The 21,450-nt window shown below is 50.1% G+C and overlaps 1 protein-coding gene across 3 annotated transcripts; it reads right to left on the bottom strand.

Moving 5' to 3' along the window:
• Window positions 1–2,250: 2,250 nt before the first annotated feature.
• Window positions 2,251–20,300, bottom strand: TXN2 (thioredoxin 2). Of its 3 annotated transcripts, XM_053585344.1 has the most exons (5): window positions 20,063–20,196; window positions 19,108–19,370; window positions 13,990–14,113; window positions 2,735–2,853; window positions 2,251–2,286 (listed from the first exon to the last, which is right to left on the bottom strand). In XM_053585344.1, exons 1-4 carry the CDS (start codon window positions 20,093–20,095, stop codon window positions 2,740–2,742), a joined length of 534 nt encoding a protein of 177 aa, XP_053441319.1. In that variant the 5' UTR covers window positions 20,096–20,196; the 3' UTR covers window positions 2,251–2,286; window positions 2,735–2,739. The 3 variants fall into 3 exon arrangements, with proteins under 3 accessions (XP_053441319.1, XP_053441321.1, XP_053441318.1); XM_053585346.1 differs by having other exon boundaries at window positions 2,251–2,853; window positions 20,164–20,300; XM_053585343.1 differs by having other exon boundaries at window positions 2,251–2,853.
• Between the last annotated feature and the right edge of the window lie 1,150 nt (window positions 20,301–21,450).

The raw sequence follows: 21,450 nt of genomic DNA, 5'->3' as shown, positions 1-21,450 counted from the left end.
AACACAGCCTGGTGCCCCAAAGCAGTGGCTGTTGTCATATTACATAAGCTTCTGGAAGGCAGAGCTGGTTTCTCTTCTGTGTTCTGTACCTTTCAGAGGGACTGGAGTTGGTGACCACCAAACACTCATTCCTAACACTTCCAAGACTTGCTAACACCCTTGGCTGGAGCCATTCCTGCCCACTGCTGTCCCTTTCACTCAAGTCTCCTCTGGGAGCTGCTGCCTAGCAGGGGAGAGGTGAGGGTCGCAGGAGAGGGAAGCCCTGGAGCCATCCCAACAGACCTGAGCTTCTATCCCTGCCTCCTCCCTGCAAGCCAAAGGATACACTCAGTAGCTAACAGAATAAATGTCTGAAAGCCACATCCAGGTCTTGGGACTCAGGGGGCCTGAGGTGGCCTGGCCCCCTTTCCTAGGCTTCCCAACCCGGTGGCTAAAGGCTTTTAGTAGGTATCTGCCAACCCTTCCACAGCCCTGGAGCCCATTGTGGCACCCACAAGATTGGGGCAGGGGTGGTGACAGCACACAGCCAACAGCATCCCGGGGAGGTCAGCGCCATGGAATGGGTCAAACAGGATCACCCTGAGGATTCTATGCTCACAGCCACTGATGGCCTCATGGGCAGGAACTGCCAACCTGGGACAGCTGCTGCAGCCTCACCTGGTAGGACAGCACACCTTTTAAGGAGAGGGAGCTGGGGCAGTGCTGACAGCCTTGGCTCTTTTCCATGCCTACCCAGGGCAGAGAAGTCAGACCCCCACCAAGTTCAAATTTGGCATCGTCACTTTTTAGATATGACCCTGGGCAAGTCAACTTCTCTGAACCAGTTTCTTTACTTATATGCAATATGGAAATAATAGCTGCCTCACAAGAGTGGAATTAAATGAGGTAATGTGTCTAAGAAGTGCTTGGCTAATGGAGCCTTTTAAGGAGTGGCAGCCGCACAGAATAAAAAGAGCCAGGTGCCTGCTCTGTCCTGCCCCCCCTTACTCACTGGTGGCCCTGCACAAGTTATGCAACCTCCAATGGCTCCTCTTGTGTAAAATGAGCTGATGTAACCTGCCCTAGCTGCCTCATTGGCTTGTGAGATTAAGATCATCCACACCACTTATCAGATGACAGCAGGTAGTGAGGGTGATGCTTAGAAGGGGGCCAGCCTGCTGTCCCTGAATCCCAGCCTGGCCACTCACTAGGTCCTGACCTGGGACAAGCTCCTTAACCTTTCTGAGGGGGTCTCAGATGGGACCTCCTTGTGGAAGTTGGAGGTAAGACACTCAGAACACAGCCTGGTGCCCAAAAGCAGTGGCTGTTGTCATATTACATTCTTGGCCTTCATAGAACATACATGAACTTCCTTCTCCACTAATACCAGTTGCTGGTGTCTCTAGGTGCCTATGACAGATCCTGAGCCTGTGGTCTTCCAGAGGCCACAGGCCCCTCTTCTGAGCCAATTCAAGTCTCCCCTGAGACTTGCAGGAAGCTGGCACTTCACCCAAAGACCTGAGCCAAAATGGCAGCCAGGCCGTGGGAGGGAGGCAGAGGGAAGGCTTTGTTGGCTGGCAAGCCAGGTTCCCCTGGCAAACTACTCCATGGACAAGGGGAGCTGGGGAGCAGGGAAGGTAGTTTGGTCCTGAGACCCAGGAGTTCCTGCAACACATACAGATGGACAGCCTGAGCCCCACAGGAGCCAGTCAGTGGAGGAGGCTTAGGGGATCACTGTTAAGAGCCCAGGCTCTGGAAGAACCTCGTCTGGGCAGAAACCCCAGTTCTGTATCCTGCCAGGTTTAGTGTCTTCACCTGGGTAATGGAGACAATAGCCTTTGCCTCATGAGGGCACAAGAACCATGTATGTGACGGTGTCCCCAGAACAACTGCCATCACTGACGAGTCACTAACAATATGGCTGGTAAATGGAAGAGGGTGGTGGAAGGGCAGAGGAGAAAACAGGGACAGTGACTGAGCCTCCTGGAAAGGGTCACAAGTTGTCAACAGTAGAAACCCCTGTACTTTATTGATCTGATTTGTTCACAGTTAAGCCTCCTGCTTCAAGGATCAAAGGGCCAGCTAATGTGAGGGAAGGTGGTGTCTTGAACCTTCCAGAATCAAGGATCTCCAGGGCTTTCCCAGCCCAGTGCTTGTCCTCTGCCCTCATGCCTGGGAGGAAAGGAGGAGGTGGCTCTTGGGGGAAGGGGGCAGCTACTGGGATTTTAGTGAGGGGTTGGGGGGCCCAGGCCAGTTCTTCACAGCAGGAGGTAGAAGGGATCACATAAAGTTCTTTATTACAGACCTACAAAAAATGAGAGAATTATATATTACTCTCACTTGTTCTGGTTTCTTTTTACAAAACTGCAGCAGGAAAGAAAGACGTTAGGAGGCAGATGTTCACATCAGGAGGGACCAAGGTGTTGCTGTGTGACCAGGAACGCTGTGGGCTGGCCCTGGGCTCTCCCCAAGCTTCCTGGAGAACTGAAACAAGCCCTGGAAGCAGACGAGAGCAGGTGGGTGGGAAGGCGCTGTCCCCAGGCCAGCAGCAGCACCATTCCTCTGACGGCCACCCTGGCAGTCAGCCGGCTCAAAAACACGAGTGGCTCTTGTGTTTGGAGGCTGGTCTCCAAAGCACGGGCCACAGGGGCCAGACAGAGGGAGGTGGCAGAAAGGGCCAGCACAGAGGACTGTGAGTTCTATGGGGATCCCTCCCTGGGACCATGGGGGTCTCAGGCGGTCAGGACTCTTCCCTGCTTGTCAGCCAATCAGCTTCTTCAGGAAGGCTTCCAGCTGGTCCTCATCCTTGATGCCCACAAACTTGTCCACGACATCCCCATTCTTAATGGCTAGCACGGTGGGTACTGCTGACACCTAGATGGAGGGGACAAGGGAATCCAAGTCACTTGGAGGTGAACTCTCCTCAAGGGCCATTTCCCAAGCCTTTGCGGGAAGGTTGCTAGCTTATCCAGGGCAGTGACTGCTCAAACACATAGGCGGGGCCAAAGGAAAATGGCCCTTCCCTTGGTGCGGGGGCATGGCAGGGCCTGGAGGCCCACCCGCTAGAGAAACTTCTTCCACTGAGGGCTCTCGGTAGTACCCGCCCCCCTCAACCGCAAGACTGACTCACTGGCTCGGTGGTTTGGCTGGAATGACAGGAGAGATGAAAATAACCTATGTAGCTGCAGGCCGGGGCTGGGGGAGGAGCCAAGGGGCAGCCCAGTCCCCCACCAGGCAGAGATGGGGGAGAGCCCCAATCCAGCCTTTGCACTCACTAGCCAGGGTGCTTGGCCAGGTCATACCACCTTCCTGAGCCTCAGTGTCCTCTTCCTTCAAATGGGGACAATGCCTACTTTGAGGTTTGGGATGAGGGTTAAAGGTTCAAGAATAAATTGAGTACTTGGGAGTTCTGGCTCCCATCTGCCAGGTGGCCTGAGGCAAGCAAGACAGGGTATAAAGGCTGAATGAGCTTGTGCAAGGAAAGACTCAGCAGTCAGTGTGAAAGCTGGTACTGTGCCTGGTTCACAGGGGTACTCAACAAACGGGGGCTGTAAGAGCCACACTAGCCTGTGCCCTGGACAGTGTGGGATCAGGCTCAGCTGTGTGTGAGCTGACATTTATATTAGGGGGTCAGAGGCAGACGGGAAAGAGCATTCCTGGCCCATTTACTGGGCTCCCTCGGGGAACTGGACAGATTACTCGGAATGCAGACAAGGCCACGCTTGAACTGGCATGGCGAGGGCTCTGCTGCCTGGCATTCATGGGCATTAGAAACAGTATAAACAGGGCAGCGCCTGTGGCTCAGTTGGTAGGGCGCTGGCCCCATATACTGAGGGTGGCGGGTTCAAACCCGGCCCCGGCTGAACTGCAAACCAAAAAATAGCTGGATGTTGTGGCGGGCGCCTGTAGTCCCAGCTACTGGGGAGGCTGAGGCAAGAGAATCGCTGAAGCCCAGGAGTTGGAGGTTGCTGTGAGCTGTGTGATGCCACAGCACTCTACCGAGGGCTATAAAGTAAGACTCTGTCTCTATAAAAAAAAAAAAAAAAAAAGAAACAGTATAAACAGGGCGGCGCCTGTGGCTCAGTGAGTAGGGCGCCGGCCCCATATGCTGAGGGTGGCGGGTTCAAACCCAGCTCCGGCCAAACTGCAACAACAACAACAAAAAAATAGCCGGGCGTTGTGGCGGGCGCCTGTAGTCCCAGCTGCTCGGGAGGCTGAGGCAAGAGAATCGCGTAAGCCCAAGAGTTAGAGTACAGTGAGACTCTGTCTCTACAAAAAAAAAAAAAAAGAAAGAAAAAAGAAAGAAACAGTATAAACAGAACAAGATAAAACACATGAGATAAGTACAAAGTAACAATAGTGATTTACACAGGTATACCAGGTCATCACATATGGCACAGCTAAAGCTAAGATTTACAATGTTCAAAAACCTGTGTGTGTTAGTTACAGAGGAGAGAAAAAAACGAACAAGTCAGACCGGCCCACCTCAGTCCTCACTCACTGACTGCACCCCACTCCTCTGTCTCCCTGCAGACACTCTGGGAACAAACACGGCAGGTAGGATGTTGGTTACCCTTGTAGTACCTCAGGCCCTTTCAAGGACTAACCTGAGGTTGACACGAGTGGCCACTGACACACTGCCCAGAAGGGATGTGACTCCTAGACCACCGGGCATTGGACCCACACACGTCCCTGCTCCCCTACTCCCTCCTGGCTCCTGTTCTGGTCACACACTCTGGCATGGGTGGTGGCATGAAGCGCCAAAGGTTCAGCACATGGCTCGTCCTGTATCCAGGCAGCAGGGTGCAGCAGGATTTGCTCCTTGATACTCCTGAAGCCACCAGGGCCCTCACGAGTGTCCTCCTGCACCCTCTAGTGGTCGGAGGAGGCAGCTGGGCGCCTCAAAGCAACCTCAAGTTGAGCAGAGCTCAGATGTGGGCTTCCAACCTCGCGTTTAGGGAACATCATCCTAACTAAAATAAATGATTTCTGACACCGTATAAGAAGTAGGTCAACTTCTTCCAAGCAAGACTCTAAGCTCACCGAGGTGGACTGGGGAGTGGACTTCCTCCCCACTTCCTCATACACTCATGAACCCTAATGGAGTCAGGTGTACAGCAGACACACTGCAGATATATTTTATGACAAGTGAGATCTAGTCATTACCAATCAAGGGGGTTTTCTGAAGTCTGAGCTTACACACACATACACACTATACTCCAGGGGCATGCAGGAAGCTGGGTTTCCCAGGACACTGCAGGGATGCCTGGCCTGTGAGCACTCCCCTCACATCCCAAAGGAGGAAGCTATGGCTTTGCTGCTCCTGAGTCTGGCTCAGGAATTGGGATCTTGTGAACACTGCCTTAAATGGACGTGCACAGGTCGTTGGCACATTCTTTTGAAATATACATGTGAATGTGAGACAGGCAATGATGGTCCCAGAATTCAGCGTTTTTCTCAATTCTGGCAGGACTGAGGGAACCCGGGGGCTGCAGAAAAGACGTGCTAAGATGTGCTGGCTGGCCTCCTGTACTGAAGACCCCGAAGACTCAGGGCAGGTGTGCGCATGTGTGTGCAGTATCATCCCACTACTCACAGCCTGCCCACCATGCCACTGAGCTCAATAGCCCTGCAGGGTCTTCTCCAGTCTCACCCTGATTTTATGTATTCATTAACTCAGTTAGGGACCTACCAAGGGACAGGCAGTGTGAGCTGCAGGCAACAAAAAGGACTGATCACTGTCACATGCGGGGTGCCCTCTAGGTGTCAGTGATGATATTAAGCACTTGCCTGTGCTATTTGACAAGTTACTGCCTCAGCTTGGCACCTGTGGCTCAAGTGGCTAAGGTGCCAGCCACATACACCTGAGCTGGTAGGTTCAAATCCAACCCAGGCCCGCCAAACAACAATGACGGCTGCAACCAAAAAATAGCTGGGCGTTGTGGCGGGCGCCTATAGTCCCAGCTGCTTGGGAGGCGGAGGCAGGAGAATCGCTTGAGCCCAGGAGTTGGAGGTTGCTGTGAGCTATGATGCCACAGCACTCTACCCAGGGCGACAGCTTGAGGTTCTGTCTCAAAAAACGAACAAACAAACAAACAAGTTACTGCCTCTTGGGAGAGCTGCTTTAGAAATGAGAAGACTGAGGCTCAAAGGCTGAGTGACTCTTTTAAGATGACAGAGCATAGCTGAGTGTTGTGGCAGGCACCTGTAGTTCCAGCTAGTTGGGAGGCTGAAGCAGAGAATTGCTTGAGCCCAAGAATTTAAGGTTGCTTTAAGCTGTGACGCCACAGCACTCCGAGGGTGACAAAGTGAGACTCTGTCTTGAAAACAAAACAAAACAAACCCCCCCCCAAAAAAAAACCAGAGTAAGTCAAGTGGTGGAACTGGGATTTGAAACAAGGTGTTTGCCTCACCATCCATGACAGCAAACTGCGCCAAGCAGCTGCCCAGAGCAAAGACCTGGAGCTGTACATGGAGTCCCGGCAGGGTGAGCACACCAGAAAGCACGAAAAGGTCTCTATGCTTTAAATGAGACCTGCCGGCTGTTCTGTCCAAGCCTTTAGGAAAATTATTGAAAATATCAAATCCAAGGGAATAGGAGACAGAACATAGATTAGCAGCTGCCAGGAGTCAGAGGGAGGAATGAACAGGCAGAGCAGAGGATTTCCAGGGTGGTGAAACTAGTCATATGATATGGTAACGGGGGTGGCACCTGTGGCTCAAAGGGGTAGGGCGCCGGCCCCATATGCCGGAGGTGGCGGGTTCAAACCCAGCCCTGGCCAAAAACTGCAAAAAAAAAAAAAAAAAAAAAGAAATCATGTTCTCAGACATATGTCCAAATCCACAGGACATACACTGGCAAGAGTAACCTCTAATGTAATCCATGGTGATAATGACTGTCAATGTAGTTGTTAAAAGTAGGAGATGTTGAGAATAGGGAAGGCTATTAATGTGTGGGGTCAGAGGAGATATGACAAATCTTTATACCTTCCTTTCAATTTTGCTGCGAACCCAAAAATAACGTCTAGGGGGTCCCGTGTGGTGGCTCATGCCTATAATCCCAATACTCTGGGAGGCCAAGGTGAGTGGATTGCCTGAGCAAGAGCAAGATCCGATCTCTAAAAATAGCCAAGTCCTGGGCGGCGCCTGTGGCTCAGTGAGTAGGGTGCCAGCCCCATATGCCGAGGGTGGTGGGTTCAAACCCAGCCCCGGCCAAACTGCAACAACAAAAAAATAGCTGGGCGTTGTGGCGGGTGCCTGTAGTCCCAGCTGCTCGGGAGGCTGAGGCAAGAGAATCACATAAGCCCAAGAGCTGGAGGTTGCTGTGAGCTGTGTGACGCCATGGCACTCTACCGATGGCAGTAAAGTAAGACTCTGTCTCTAAAAAAAAAAAAAAAAATAGCCAAGTCCTGTGGCAGGCGCTTGTAGTCCTAGCTACCTGGGAGGCTAAGGCAAGAGAATCACTTGAGCCCAAGAGTTTGAGGTTGCTGTGAGCTGTGATGCCATAGCACTTTACCGAGGGCAACAAAGTAAGACTCTGTCAAAAAAAAAAAAAAAATCTTTAGGATGGGGCATGGAGGCTCATGCCTGTAATCCTCCCACTCTGGGAGGCTGAGGTGGTAGATTGCTGGAGTTCAGAAGTTTGAGACCAGCCTGAGCAAGAGAGACACCCTGTCTCTACTAAAAACAGAAATAGGAAAACTAGCTGGGTGCTGTGGCAGGACCCTGTAGGCCCAGCTACACAGGAGGCTGAGGCAAGAGGATTGCTCAAGGCTAAGAGTTTGAGGTTGCTGTGAGCTATGATGCCACAGAACTCTACGTAAGGTGACAGAGTAAGACCGTCTCACCAAAAAAAAAAAAAAAAAAAAAAAAAATCTTAAGAAAAGATCAGTGGTTGCCAGGAGTTCAGGGGGAATGAGAGGAAGGAGAGATGGACTGGTGGAGTGCAGGGAAGTGAGGCTGGTAGACTGCCCTGTATGATGCTGTATGATTTGCTAAGTCAACCTTGTCGCTGATGGGCAGCCCATGAAGAGAACAGTAGGTGAGACTAGGAACTTAGAAGAGCAGCCCAAGTGTGTTACTCACCTTGACTCTTAGCTATTTGGGGATGATAATTGGGACCCAGGTTTTAAAAATAAAATAAAATAAAATAAAGCCATCCAAACATCATCACAATTGCCCTTTGGGGTAACTCATTTGAGTTTATTTTTCCCTCCTAATGTTCTATATAACCTCACAGACAATCACTCTCATTTCCCCTATTTCAAAAGTAGAATACTTTTTAGAATATTTATAATAAATAATAAAATAAAATAATAGAGCAGGCCCTCCCCCTAGGTGAGCAAAGAACTTTCAGAACTTCTGCTTCTGGGCTAGGTGCCATGGCTCACGCCTGTAATGCTAGCACTCTGGGAAGCTAAGGTGGGTGGACTGCCTGAGCTCACGGGTTCGAGACCAGCCTGAGCCAGAGTGAGACCTCGACCCTAAATAGCCGGGTGTTATAGCGGATGCCTGTAGTCCCAGCTACTTGGGAAGCTGAGGCAAGAGGATCACTTAAGCCCTAGAGTTTGAGGTGGCTGTGAGCTGTGACACCATTGCACTCTACCAAGGGCTGAGTGTGCTGGCTCATGCCAGAAATCCTAGCATATTGGGAGGCCAAGGCCACGAGTTCGAGGCTGCAGGGAACTATGATTTTACCACAACACTCCAGCCTGGGTCAGACCTTGTCTCAAAAGATAAATAAATATATAAATTAAAAAAGAACTTTTTTGGTAAGAATACCATGACATAGTTCACAGCAACCTCAAACTCTTGGGCTCAAGTGATCCTCTTGCCTCGGCCTCCCAAGTAGCTGGGACTATAGGTGCCCGCCACAATGCCTGGCTATTTTTAGAGACAAGGTCTCGCTCTGACTCAGGCTGGTCTTGAACCCATGAGCTCAGGTAATCCACTTGCCTTGGTCTCTCAAGAGTGCTACGATTACAGGTGTGAGCCACTGTTCCTTGCCTAAAAAAAACTCTGCATGTTTACCCAGGACTCCCAGCCTCAGCATCACCTGGGAGCTTGTTAGAAACCAGGATCTTGGACCGTTCCTGGATGTCTTTAGCCAGAATCTGCTTTATGTCAACATCTCAGGTCATAATCATTTTTGAGAAGCACTTATTTAGAACACTTTCAAAATAGGGGAAATGGGAGTGATTAAAATACCATATATTCTAGCTATGAAACGTTATTCAACAAACTGAGGTTATGTAGATTATTAGAAAGAAAAAATACTCAAACTCAAGTAAGTTACCTCAAAGGGCAACTGTGGTGGTGTTTGGATGTCAGACTACAGGTGACTTTCCCCTCTGTCACTTGGGTGTATTTTGAATACTTCCTAAAGGGTACTCACTTCTTCTGTTAAGATGAAAAAAATAAAAAGATACCATTTCTGGCCTGGCGAGGTGGCTTATGTCTGTAATCCTAGTACTCTGGGAGGCTGAGGCCGGTGGATTGCCTGAGCTCAGGAGTTCAAGACCAGCCTGAGCCAGGGTGAGACCCCCATCTCTACTAAAATAGAAAAAAATTGAGGCAAGAAGATAACTTGAGCCCAAGAGTTGGATGGTGTTGTGAGCTATGACGCCACGGCACTCTCTCCAGGGGCAACAGCTTGAGACTCTATCTTAAAAAAAAAAAAAAAAAAAGCCAGGTGTTGTGGGCACCTGTAGTCCCAGCTACTTGGGAGGCTGAGGCAAGAGAATCATTCGAGCCCAAGAGTTTGAGTTGCTGTGAGCTGTGATGCTATGGCGCTCTACAAAGGGTGATACAGTGAGACTCTGTCTCAAAAAAATAAAAAAGATATCACCTCCATGTGGCTCAGTGGGTAGGGCACCGGCCCCAAATACCGAGGGTGGCACGTTCAAACTTGGCCCTGTCAAATTGCAACAAAAAAACAGTCGGGTGTGGGGCAGTGCCTGTGGCTCAAGGAGTAGGGTGCCTGCCCCATATACTGGAGGTGGTGGGTTCAAAGCCGGCCCCGGCCAAAAACTGCAAAAAAAAACAAAAAAACCAAAAAAAAACAGTCGGGTGCTGTGGCGGTGCCTGTAGTCCCAGCTACTCAGGAGGCTGAGGCAAGGGAATCTCCTGAGCCCAGGAGCTGGAGGTTGCTATGAGCTGTGTGATGCCCCGGCACTCTACTGAGGGAAATAAAGTGAGACTCTGTTTCTACAAAAAAAAAAAAAAAAAGAATAGATAAGATACCATTTCCAGGTGGGGGTGTGAGGTCAGAAGTTGGGCACAAAGGCTCAAGGGTCCATGCCTGGCCCACTCTCTTCCTCCCCTTCCCTCAGGAGCTGGCAAGGTCCAAATAGTGACATGGAGAGAACAGAGAGCTCTGCATACCCCTAAACCTGGGGAGGGCAGAGGCTGAGGACTTGGCGGGTGAGGGGTGGTGTACTGAATCCCCAAGGCCTCAAGGGACATTCACTTCCCTCTCCCTTGAGGGATGAGGTTCTAGGGTGGGCAGCTGTTAGAAGCATGAAGTGGCTCAAGGGGAGGAACTGGCCTGAGGAGGGAGACTGACCGGAGGACGAGTGCTAGGGTGAGACACAGTGTCAGGAGAGCTCGGGGAGAAGGACCTAACGTCCTGAATATGATTTAAAGTTGTTTTCCAACAACTTCATCCAATGTTTGGAAAAGGACCTGAGGTGCTGCAGGAAGCTGTGCTGGGGGTACTAAAGATCCCTCAGCAGAACTTCTCCCTCAGAGTATCTTCAGGAAGAAAGGGTGTGGCAGAAGTCAGGAACAAAAGGGATGCAGGGGGCCGGGGAGTAACTGATTGGAGCTTCCTGGGTCCAGCAGTGACCAGATTCGGCCCACAGGCCCAGGTCAGTCTGGGATCAGGTGATATGGGCCCAGCAGCCTTGAGGCCTTTCTGTGTGACCAGCAGAGTATCTGGACAGTGGACAGAAGGAAGAGGGGAAAGAAGACCCCTCCTCACTTCCCAGGCTCCCCAAAAGGACATCAGTGCCTACCCCTACACAGGCTCCCCAGAATGTAGTTAGGGACAGTTCAAAGCACTTTCACCAACCTCATGAGACCTATGCTGGCAGGAACTGGATCATCTTTGCTTTTGTACCAGTTCCCACGGTCCCTGGCACATGACTGGTCCTTGGAGGTGTCTGCTGAAAAGTTACATTGGCCAAGACTAGAGCTGTGCGTCTGGTAGGACCAGAAGGAGGCCTGAGGCAGCCCTATGAGAAGCCCTAGAAGCTCACACTTGAAGATTACACCCTGCAGGTCCCAGTGGGAGGGACAAAAAGGGAAGGGAAATCTGGGAGGCTCCAAATGGCCAAATGCCCCCTTGACCCAGCAATCAGTGGAAGGGCTTTTTAAAAAATAGCGACTCGCCTCTCCTGCTAAGCCCCTGTAAACAACACTTGGTCACCAAGTCCCAAACATGGCCCACTCTAGTACCATCTGCAGTAGGCATCAGGGGATCTGTCTGCCCAGCATCCATCTCCTCTGCTTCTGGTGAGGGAGCTTGATCTTTCCTTAGGTAATCATGCCCCCTCCCCAACCAGATCAAGGGGCAGCCAGGCTGTTCTCACTCCCACCCATTTTCTGCCACGGGAGACTGGTTAAAGGATAGGCACCTCCATTTGAGCTGGTCTAGTGAGAGTTAAACCTGGACTTAAACTCTAGGATGAAAAAGACCTCTTCTTCTCAGTTACCCAGAGGAAGGAGGAGGGAGGGGTGAAAGCTCATGAAAACTAGAAATCTGAATTTTCGCATGAAATCTTCTGAGTTTTAAATATCAGCACCTAGTTCCCTTATTTCTTTAAAATACTTTGGGGGCCAGATCACATGTGTCTGTGAGCCAGATTTGGCCCACAGGCCAGCGACCTTGGCTCTATAATGCTGCCCTTAGCATGGCTATCCAGAGATCCCTCCCAATTTGGCCACAGTTGATTTTCCCAGCTGCCTGTCCTTCCACTCCTGGGTCGACCTTCACTCTGGCCACCCAGCCACAATGGACCTGTCCCCCTTCTCAGCTGCAGGGGTCTCCACAGCCCAGAGGGTGCCCCACACCCCAGACACCTCCAAGTATTTGACTCGCACTGGTCTGTGGCCACCCAGGCCCATCTGACCCCAGGCTATGGTTCTTCCAGGGACCTGCATGCCCCACTCCCCACTCCCTCAGGTCTTTGTTTAAATGTCGGCTTTTCTAAAGAGACCTTCCCTTACAAAAAAACTTTCCCTACCCCCCATGCTCAGCACTCAAATTATTTTTCTCCATAGCATTTTTTAAATCTAAAACAGGGGTCAGCAGACAATGGCCCACAGACTAAACAGGTGTGCTGCCTGTTTTTGTAAATAAAGCTTTATGGAAATAGCCTCGCTCATTCAGTTGCATACTGTTATGGCTGCTTTCTGCCACAGGACAGCAGAAGGCTGGTAGCAGAGACCACTGTTCCACAATGCCTTAAATATTTACCAACTGGCCCTCTAGAGAGAAAGTTTGCCGACCCCTGCTTTAATTATTATTATTTTTGAGACAGAGTTCATTTTCTCACTCTCAGTAGAGGTGTTAAAACTCATACCAACCTCAAACTCTTGGGCTCAAGTGATCCGCTTGCCTCAGTTTTTCCTTTTTTTTGAGACAGAGTCTCAAGCTGTTGCCCTGGGTAGAGTGCCATGGTGTCACAGCTCACAGCAACCTCCAACTCTTGGGCTTAAGTGATTCTCTTGCCTCAGCCTCCTAAAGTATCTGGGACTATAGGTGCCCACCACAATGCCAAGCTATTTTTTTTTTTCTTTTTTTGTAGAGACAGAGTCTCACTTTATGGCCCTCGGTAGAGTGCCATGGCCTCACACAGCTCACAGCAACCTCCAACTCCTGGGCTTCAGCGATTCTCTTGCCTCAGCCTCCCGAGTAGCTGGGACTACAGGAGCCTACCACAACGCCTGGCTATTTTTTGGTTGCAATTTGGCTGGGGCTGGGTTTGAACCCGCCACCCTCGGTATATGGGGCTGGCGCCTTACCGACTGAGCCACAGGCGCCGCCCGCCAAGCTATTTTTTGATTGCAGTTGGTCATTGTTGCTTAGCAGACCCGGACCGGGTTTGAACCCGCCACCCTACGTGTACGCGACGGTGCCCATGCTGAATGTGCCATGGGCGCCACCAGCCTCAGTTTTTCATTTTTAGTAGAGACAGAGTCTTATTCTCACTTAGGCTGGTCTCCAACTCCTGAGCTCAAGTGATCCACCTGCCTCAGCCTCCCAGAGTGCTAGGATTGACCCCTGCTTTAAAACAGGAAAATGTGGGTTTTACAAAGGCACGGACTGTGCCAGTTCTGTTCAATGCCATATCCTCGGTACGAAGTAATGGTACCAGGCATTTGAGGGACACTGAAGTATTTGCCAATGCCCAAAGCAATCAGCCATATTAAACTACTTTGTGTCTATGTGTGCTGCTCCCTGGGCCCTCCCTTCTCTTTGTCTCCTACATGATTAATCTCAGACGGTCCCCCTAACGTGAAGCACCCAGTCCCCTCTGCCCTCCCTAGCAACAGTCACTCCCTTCTTCCTTCACGTGCCTTTCTCAGCACATCTCAGCCTATGGTGATCTGTCTACCTGTTGTTCTCACCCTCTAGACTAGGAGCTGGGGACAAGGATCTCATCTCACTTGTGCCAGAATCATGGATACTTGGCACATAGCATGGGTCACAGAAGACTGCTGATTGAACATGTGGATAGATGAATAAATAATGAATACATCAATATCAAGAGTAAGAGAATGGCCGGATGTTTTGGGCCATACAATCTACTTCCTACAGGTGGTGGGAGGAGACAGGTGGTTCAGAGAATCAACAGTCATATCTGCTAAAAGCTCTAGGAAAAACAAGACATCCCCTTTACTGGCTACCTGGTAGTCCCCAAGACATCTCCTACACCAGCTGTCTCTGGACCCCTATGACATCCCCCATGCCAGCTGCCCTAGACATAAGCCTCTACCAATCCATACCTCATATTCAATAGCAAGGTCTGTGTGGTCATCAATGTCCACCTTGGCCATCACCACCTTCCCATGCTGCTTGGCCACCATCTTCTCTAACCTTGGCCCCAGGATCTTGCAGGGGCCACACCATCTTGGAAGGTGAGAAAAGAAGCACCAGTCATAAGAGTACTCACCATTTCATCAACTGTCTCCCCAGGACCTTCCCAGACCCACATCTCTCTAGGGGACCTTTTGCCCTTAGTACTTCTGTTTAGTGTTTAAAAATTAACACACCATAGCCGGGCGTTGTGGCGGGTGCCTGTAGTCCCAGCTACTCGGGAGGCTGAGGCAAAAGAATCACTTGGGCCCAGGAGTTGGAGGTTGCTGTGAGCTGGGTGAGGCCACGGCACTCTACCGAGGGCCATAAAGTGAGACTCTGTCTCTACAAAAAAAAAAAAAAAAAAAAAAATTAACACACCAAATGGTAATGCCAGCAGATGCTGCAAGTGGAAAATTTTTTACAGATCTCAGATTTCTAAACCATAAGCCTCATCAGAGGACTCCAACAATTTTTTTTTTTTGAGATAGTCACCCTTGGTAGAGTACGGTGGTGTCACAGCTCACAGCAACCTCCAACTCTTGGGCTTAAGAGATTCTCTTGCCTTAGCCTCCCAAGTAGCTGGGACTACTGGCGTCTGCCACAATGCCTGGCTATTTTTTGTTACAGTTGTCATTGTTGTTTAGCTGGCCTGAGCGGGGTTTGAACCCGCCACCGTTAGTGTATGTAGATGGCACCTTAACCACTGTGCTATAGGCACGGAACCCAATTTTTGTTTTGAGAGAGAGTCACTGTCACCATCGGTAGAGTGCTGTAATGTCATAGCTCACAGCAACCTCAAACTCTTGGGCTCAAACAATCCTTCTGCCTCAGTCTCCCTAGTAGCTGGGACTACAGGCACGTACCATCATGTTTGGCTAGTTTTTCTATTTTTAGCAGAGATGGGGTCTTGCTCTTGCTCAGGCGGGTCTCAAACTCCTGAGCCCAAGCAATCCACTTGCCTTGGCCCCCCAGAGTATTAGGATTACAGGCATGAGCCACTGCACCCAGACTACAGGACTTTTATTATTAAATGATCTAACTTATTTCAATATATCTCAGAGAAATACACTGTCATATAGAAGAATATGGGATTAGAAGTTAAAAGGTTTAGATTCAAAGACAGGCTCCTCCCCAATCAGTATTTTCTTTTTTCTCTCTCTTTTGTTTTTGAGATAAGAGTCTCACTTTGACACCCCTGGTAGAGTGCTGTGCCATCATAGCTGACAAATGATCCCCTTACCTCAGCCTCCCAAGTAGCTGGGACTACAGGTGCCCGCCACAATGCCTCACTATTTTTAGAGACAGGGTCTCCCTCTTGCTCAGGTTTGTCTTGAACTCCTGAGCTCAAGCAATCCACCTGCCTCGGCCTCCCAGAATGCTAGGATTATAGGTGTGAGCCACCGCGCCTGAACTTCTATTCAGTGTTTTCATTTGAAAAAGACCATGGGCAGGATGCAGTGGCTCACACCTGTAATCCTTGCACTCTGGGAGGGTAAGGCAGGAGGATCAGGAGTTCCAGACCCGCCTGAGCAAGAGTAAGATCCCGCTTTTACCAAAAATAGAAAAAATTAGCCAGGCTCAATAGGGTGTGCCTATAGTCCCGGTCACTCAGGAGGGTGAGGCAAGGAGGATGGCTTGAGCCCAGGAGTTTGAGGTTGCCATGAGCTATGATGATATGATGCTACTGCATTTGAGCTGGGCCAACAGAGGAAGGCTCTGTGGAAAGGAAAGGGAAAGGGAAAGGAAAGGAAAGGAAAGGAAAGAAGGAGGGCGGCGCCTGTGGCTCAGTGAGCAGGGCGCCGGCCCAATATACCGAGGGTGGCGGGTTCAAACCCAGCCCCAGCCAAACTGCAACTAAAAAATAGCCGGGCGTTGTGGCGGGCGCCTGTAGGCCCAGGTACACGGGAGGCTGAGGCAGGAGAATCGCGTAAGCCCAGGAGTTGGAGGTTGCTGTGAGCTGTGTGACGCCACGGCACCCTACCGAGGGCCATAAAGTGAAACTCTGTCTCTACAAAAAACAGAAAGAAAAGAAGGAGACTATGACTCTCAAAGATGTTACAAGAACTCAACTAAGGCAATGCGGGTACATATGTTTTGAGAGCTACAGAGTTATTTCAAACACCATGTGGACTCAGAACTAAAGGGAGGGGAAGCCAAAGACTCTGAGTGTCTATGCTGTATCAATACCTTCTGAGCTTTTAATCAATAGAACTCTCAACCCTGCAAAGGAAAAGGAAACATCTTTTGAGGAAAGTGAGGTCTAAACGAGTTAAGAAACTTGGGCAAGTCTATAGAAGCACAGCTGAGATAGGAACCCAAAGCTGTGTTCAAAGTGTCTCCCCCGCCCCACCCAGTTACTCTGTGATCTCACAGCCCCTGCGTCAAGTGCTATCACTGCCCTGAAGTCAGCTGTTCCCCTCTTGGTTGAGTGCTATCATTTCTATGTATGTGGCAACAAACAAAGTGCAAGGAAAGGGCCTGGCAACAAATAAACTCACATCCTGATTCCTTGCTGGACAACAAAATGAGGAATGCCCCTTCATTTTGGAAGCCCTAACTGGAGAGCTCACCAAACCAGGACAGAATAGCTCTACCTCCCACAAGTCCTTGGCTGACAACTCCTATTTTATTCTCATTTTTTTTTTTTTTTAGACAGAGCCTCAAGCTGTCGCCCTGGATAGAGTGCTATGGCATCACAGCTCACGCAACCTCCAACTCCTGGGCTTAAGTGAGTCTCCTGCCTCAGCCTCCCAAGTAGCTGGGACTACAGGCGCCTGCCACAACGCCCGGCTATTTTTTTGATTACAGCCATCATTGTTGTTTGGCGGGCCCTGGGCTGGATTCAAACCCGCCAGCTCAGGTGTATATGGCTCACGCCTAAGCTGCTTGAGCCACAGGCGCCGAGCCATTATTCTCAGATTTTTTTTTATTATTTTTTTTCATTATTCTCAAATTTTAAAACATTTTCTGGATGGCAAGGTTCATGTCTGCAATCTCAGCCCTCGGGGAAGATCACTTGAGGCCAAGAGTTCTGGACTGAGTTCATCTGGACAACATATTGAGACCATATCTCTACAAAAAATGACAATCAAAAACCTTTCGTAAGATTTCACTTAATTAACTCATGAGATCTAAACACCCAGTCTGGAAGACCTTATTTCCTATTTTAAATGAAAACAAACAAACAAACAAAAGAGTACAAAGATATCAAATACCCTGCCCAAGGCAACATAATGAATCAGAGAAAGAACCAGAAAGAAAGCAAAACAATCTGTCAGAGATCTGTTAGCAGGTCTCTCAATTTCTTCCTTAGGCTACACTGGCTTCTCCCAGTATGCCTCCTTCTGAGGGGTTTGTCCAGTTTTTTTGTAGTTAGGTACATAGCCTGGCCCTAAAGGTCTAGAAATGAAGGTCAGGATAAAACCCAGAAGGCCAGAGGTATTTAATTATCTCCAAAATAAACGCATACAAAATTGAAAAGAAGTTCCTGCCCATCCCCTGTATGCTTGGGCAGCACTGTGGTGGCACTGATAACTTTTTTTTTTTTTTTTGCAGTTTTTTGGCCAGGGCTGGGCTTGAACCTGCCACCTTTGGCATATGGGGCCGGCGCCCCTCTCCTTTGAGCCACAGGCACCACCCATTGATAACTTTTTTTTGCCAGCCCTCCCATAGTATTTGGTGGCAAGTTGTTACAATCAAATCAAATCGGTAGGGCCAGAAACTAGTATACACCATAAGCCAGGTAACTCTAGAGTCATATTTTCCAACTTTGGTCCATGCTGAAGATGACTCTGAGTTTTTGGCGGTGCCTGTGGCTCAAAGGAGTAGGGCACCGGACCCATATACTGAAGGTGGCGGGTTCAAACCCAGCCCCGGCCAAAAACTGCAAAAAAAAAAAAAAAAAAAAAAAAAGACTGAGTTTTTGGGCAGTCAGATACTGAAGGTCAATGTTTCACAACAGGGATCACAGTCAGCTTTGAAGATTGTTCCCTGGCCTGGCTCCTACCAGACTGCACTCTTCTTCTTTTTTTTTCTTTCTTTCTCTGAAACAGTCTTATTTTGTCACCCTCAGTAGAGTGCCCTGGCATCATGGCTCACAGCAACCTCTAACTCTTGGGCTCAAGCAATCCTCTTGCCTCAGCCTCCAAAGTTGCTAGCTGGGACTACAGGCACCCACCACAATGCCCAGCTATTTTTTTTTTTTTTTTGAGACAGAGCCTCAAGCTGTCACCCTGGGTAGGGTGCCGTGGCATCACAGCTCATAGCAACCTCCAACTTCTGGGCTCAAGCGATTCTCCTGCCTCTGCCTCCCAAGTAGCTGGGCTTACAGGCGCCTGCCACAATGCCTGGCAATTTTTTGGGTTGCAGCCGTCGTTGTTTGGCGGGCCTGGGCTGGATTTGAACCCGCCAGCTCAGGTGTATATGGCTGGTGCCTTAGCTATTTGAGCCACAGGCGTGGAGCCAGCTTTTTTTCTTTTTTTGAGACGGAGTCTTGCTCTTGCTCAGGATGGTCTCTAACTTGTGAGCTTAGGCAATCTACCTGCCTCAGCCTCCCAGAGTGCTAGGATTATAGGAGTCAGCCACCACACCTGGCCTTTCTTTTTTTTTGAGACAAAGTCTCACTCTGTTGCCCTGGGTAGAGTGCTGTGGCATCATCACAGCTCACATTAACCTCAAACTCTTGGGCTCAAGCAATCCTCTTGCCTCAGCCTCCTGAGTAGCTGAATTACAAGCGCCTGCCACGAAGCTGAGCTGGTTTCTTCTATTTTTGGTGGAGGTGGAGTCTGTTCACTGCTCAGGCTGGTCCCAAATGCTCAGCTCAAGCAATCCACCTTCCTTGGCCTCCTAGGGTGCTAGGATTACAGATGTGAGACACCACACATGGCCCAGACTGCACTCTTGTTGGGAGCCAGGACTGAGTCTCACCAGACTTTGTAATGAGTATACCTGTGAGAAGCACCAAACATAGTATTCGGACATAACAGGCACTCAACAAACACTTGAACAAGTGAGACCTTAGTCTTCCACTGATCCCCAGTACTCACTGTGCATGGAAATCCACAACCACTGGAGTCTCACTGTTGACAACTCGGTCTTGAAAGTCAGGTCCATCTTGGATGTTAAAGGTTGTTAAATGGACCTTGGTGGTACCTATTGTCCGGGCTGGGCTGGGTATTACTGTCAGGCCACCAAGACTGCACTGTGGGGTCTGCAGGGCCCCAGAGGTGAGGGGTGGCCATCCACCCTGAGGGAGCTTCCTGGAGATGACAGAGGCCAGAAACCTCCTCAGGAGAAGTCGCTGAGCCATCTGTAAGGGAAAGAGGCAGGAAGAGCTGGGGCACACAATAAGTTTTCCCAATGGGGGAAAAAGGGATTTGGGGGTACTGGAAATCTCAAGTTGGAAGCAAAATGTAAATAATACATAAGATTTATGGAGCAGAGGTGAATGAGGGAAGAGTGAATCAAAGGAAAGAAGGAATAGCTAGGCAAGCCAGAATAACAGAAAAACCGAGTTGACAACCAAAGAGAATTCAGGATTTAAGTGGAATTGTAATAGAATAGTGGAAAGAAGGAACCAATATTTACCGAGTAAGTGGACAATTGCTTTACGTACATTATTGGTCCTCCCACATCAAGTTTAATAAGTTGCCATAGTCTTGCCCATATTACAGATTACAAAAAGGAATCTGAGGCTCAGATACGTTAAGTGACACGCACAAAGTAACCCAACCATAACAGCCACCATTGGAACCTAACGCTGATCTGTAAACTCCATACTCCATCGATTGCTCTTCAAAAGTATTTTAATTGGAGATTACGAAGGAGAAAAATAGGGTTGTGGAAGGGTCAGAAAAGGGAAACAGCAACAATTTAAAGAGGAATCAAGAAACACAGGAACAGAATATGAACGGAACCCAAACAGAGGGACTTATGTGCGGAGGGAACTGGGAAAATCGGACGCCACTAGGGACCCGACTCTTCGGAGAGCTGGGTCCTCACCACCCGGGCCTTCGCCCGCTCAGCCGCCAGCATTCGAGGAACGCGCCTGCAGCGTGCCTCAGCCACGACACCACCTCGAGCCACCCCCACGGGCCTCCTACCTCCCTGCAGCGCGAGCGGAAAGATGCGGAGCCCAGCCCTCCCCACCCGTCAAGGGCACTCTTGTCGACACTTCCCCAGGGGCGGGTCTTTAACGTCACTTCCGGGGACAAGCGCCTGGCAGCTCGTTTCCACCCAACCTGAGGGGCGGCTCGGATTTTTCGCCAATGGGTTGGTAAGTAAAGGCACCGTTTAAGGGGCGGAACCTCAAGTAGGTACCGGAAGAGATGGGCGTGCCCTTGGGGGAAAGACCGGAAGAGGAGGGCTTGCCCTCGGGGGAGGAACCGGAGGAGGTGGGCCCTACAGGAAAGACAGTGAGAGGAGGTGAAAGGAGGAGGGGACTGCAAGGGGAGTACAAAGAGGGAAAAAGGCGGAGACGAGGTTCGGGAGTTTGCAAGCTCCACGTGCTTTGTAACTCAGCTGTCACTGCTGTCTCCTTTACCTCTTTCCCAAGGACTGCTAAAGGCGCTGCAAGGTTCTTTTTCTTTTTTTTTTTTTTGTTTGAGACAGAGTCTCGCAGTGTCGTTCTCGGTAGAGTGCCGTGGCGTCAAGCTCACAGCAGCCTCAAAGTCTTGTCTCAGCCTCCCGAGTGGCTGGAGCTACAGGTGCCCGCCACAACGCCCGGCTATTTGTTGTTGTTGCAGTTGTCATCGTTGTTTAGCTGGCCCAGGCCGGGTTCGAACCCGTCAGCATCGGTGTATGTGGCTGGCGCTCTAATTACTGTGCTACGGGCGTCGAGCCTCTTTTTCTTTTTTTTTTGAGACGGTCTCTCTTTGTCGCTCTCGGTAGAGTGCGTGACGTCATAGCTTACAGCAACTTCAAACTCTTGGGTGCAAGGGGTCCTCTTGCCTCAGCCTCCCAAGTACCTGGGAATACAGGCGCCTGCTACAATGCCCCGCTATGTTTTAGAGACCAGGTTTCACTCTCCTCAGGCTGGTCTCAAACTACCAAGCTCAGGCGATCCAATTGCCTCGGCCTCCCAGAGTGCTAAGATTATAGGCGTCATCCACCGTGCCCAGCCGAAAGGTTCTCTTTCTCGGCGCCTGTAGCTCAGTGGTCGAGGCGCTGGCCACAGGCACCGGTGCTCAAGGGTTCGAACCCGGCCCGGGCCTGCTAAATGACAACAATAAATAGCCTGGTGCCTGTAGTCCAGCTACTTGGGAGGCTGAAGCAAGAGAGTCGCTTAAGCCCAAGAGTTTGAGGTTGCTGTGCGCAGTGACGTCACGGCACTCTACCTAGGGCGACAGCTTGAGACTCTGTCTCAAAAAAAAAAAAAAGAAAGAAATGAG

Source organism: Nycticebus coucang, chromosome 3 (genome assembly GCF_027406575.1).
Source record: "Nycticebus coucang isolate mNycCou1 chromosome 3, mNycCou1.pri, whole genome shotgun sequence".
Taxonomy (NCBI): domain Eukaryota; kingdom Metazoa; phylum Chordata; class Mammalia; order Primates; family Lorisidae; genus Nycticebus; species Nycticebus coucang.
Note: the sequence above shows the minus strand (reverse complement) of the source record. Positions and strands in the feature narration are given on the sequence as shown.

Bases quoted from the DNA above. Each gene is read 5' to 3' on its own strand.
- TXN2 (XM_053585343.1), bottom strand. From the start codon at position 20,095: ATGCTGGCGGCTGAGCGGGCGAAGGCCCGGGTG. The intron at 14,114-19,107 runs GTGAGTACTGGG...TCACCTTCCAAG, and splicing joins GTTGTGGATTTCCATGCACA to ATGGTGTGGCCCCTGCAAGA. The intron at 2,854-13,989 runs GTATGGATTGGT...CCCTCCATCTAG, and splicing joins ACCTTGCTATTGAATATGAG to GTGTCAGCAGTACCCACCGT.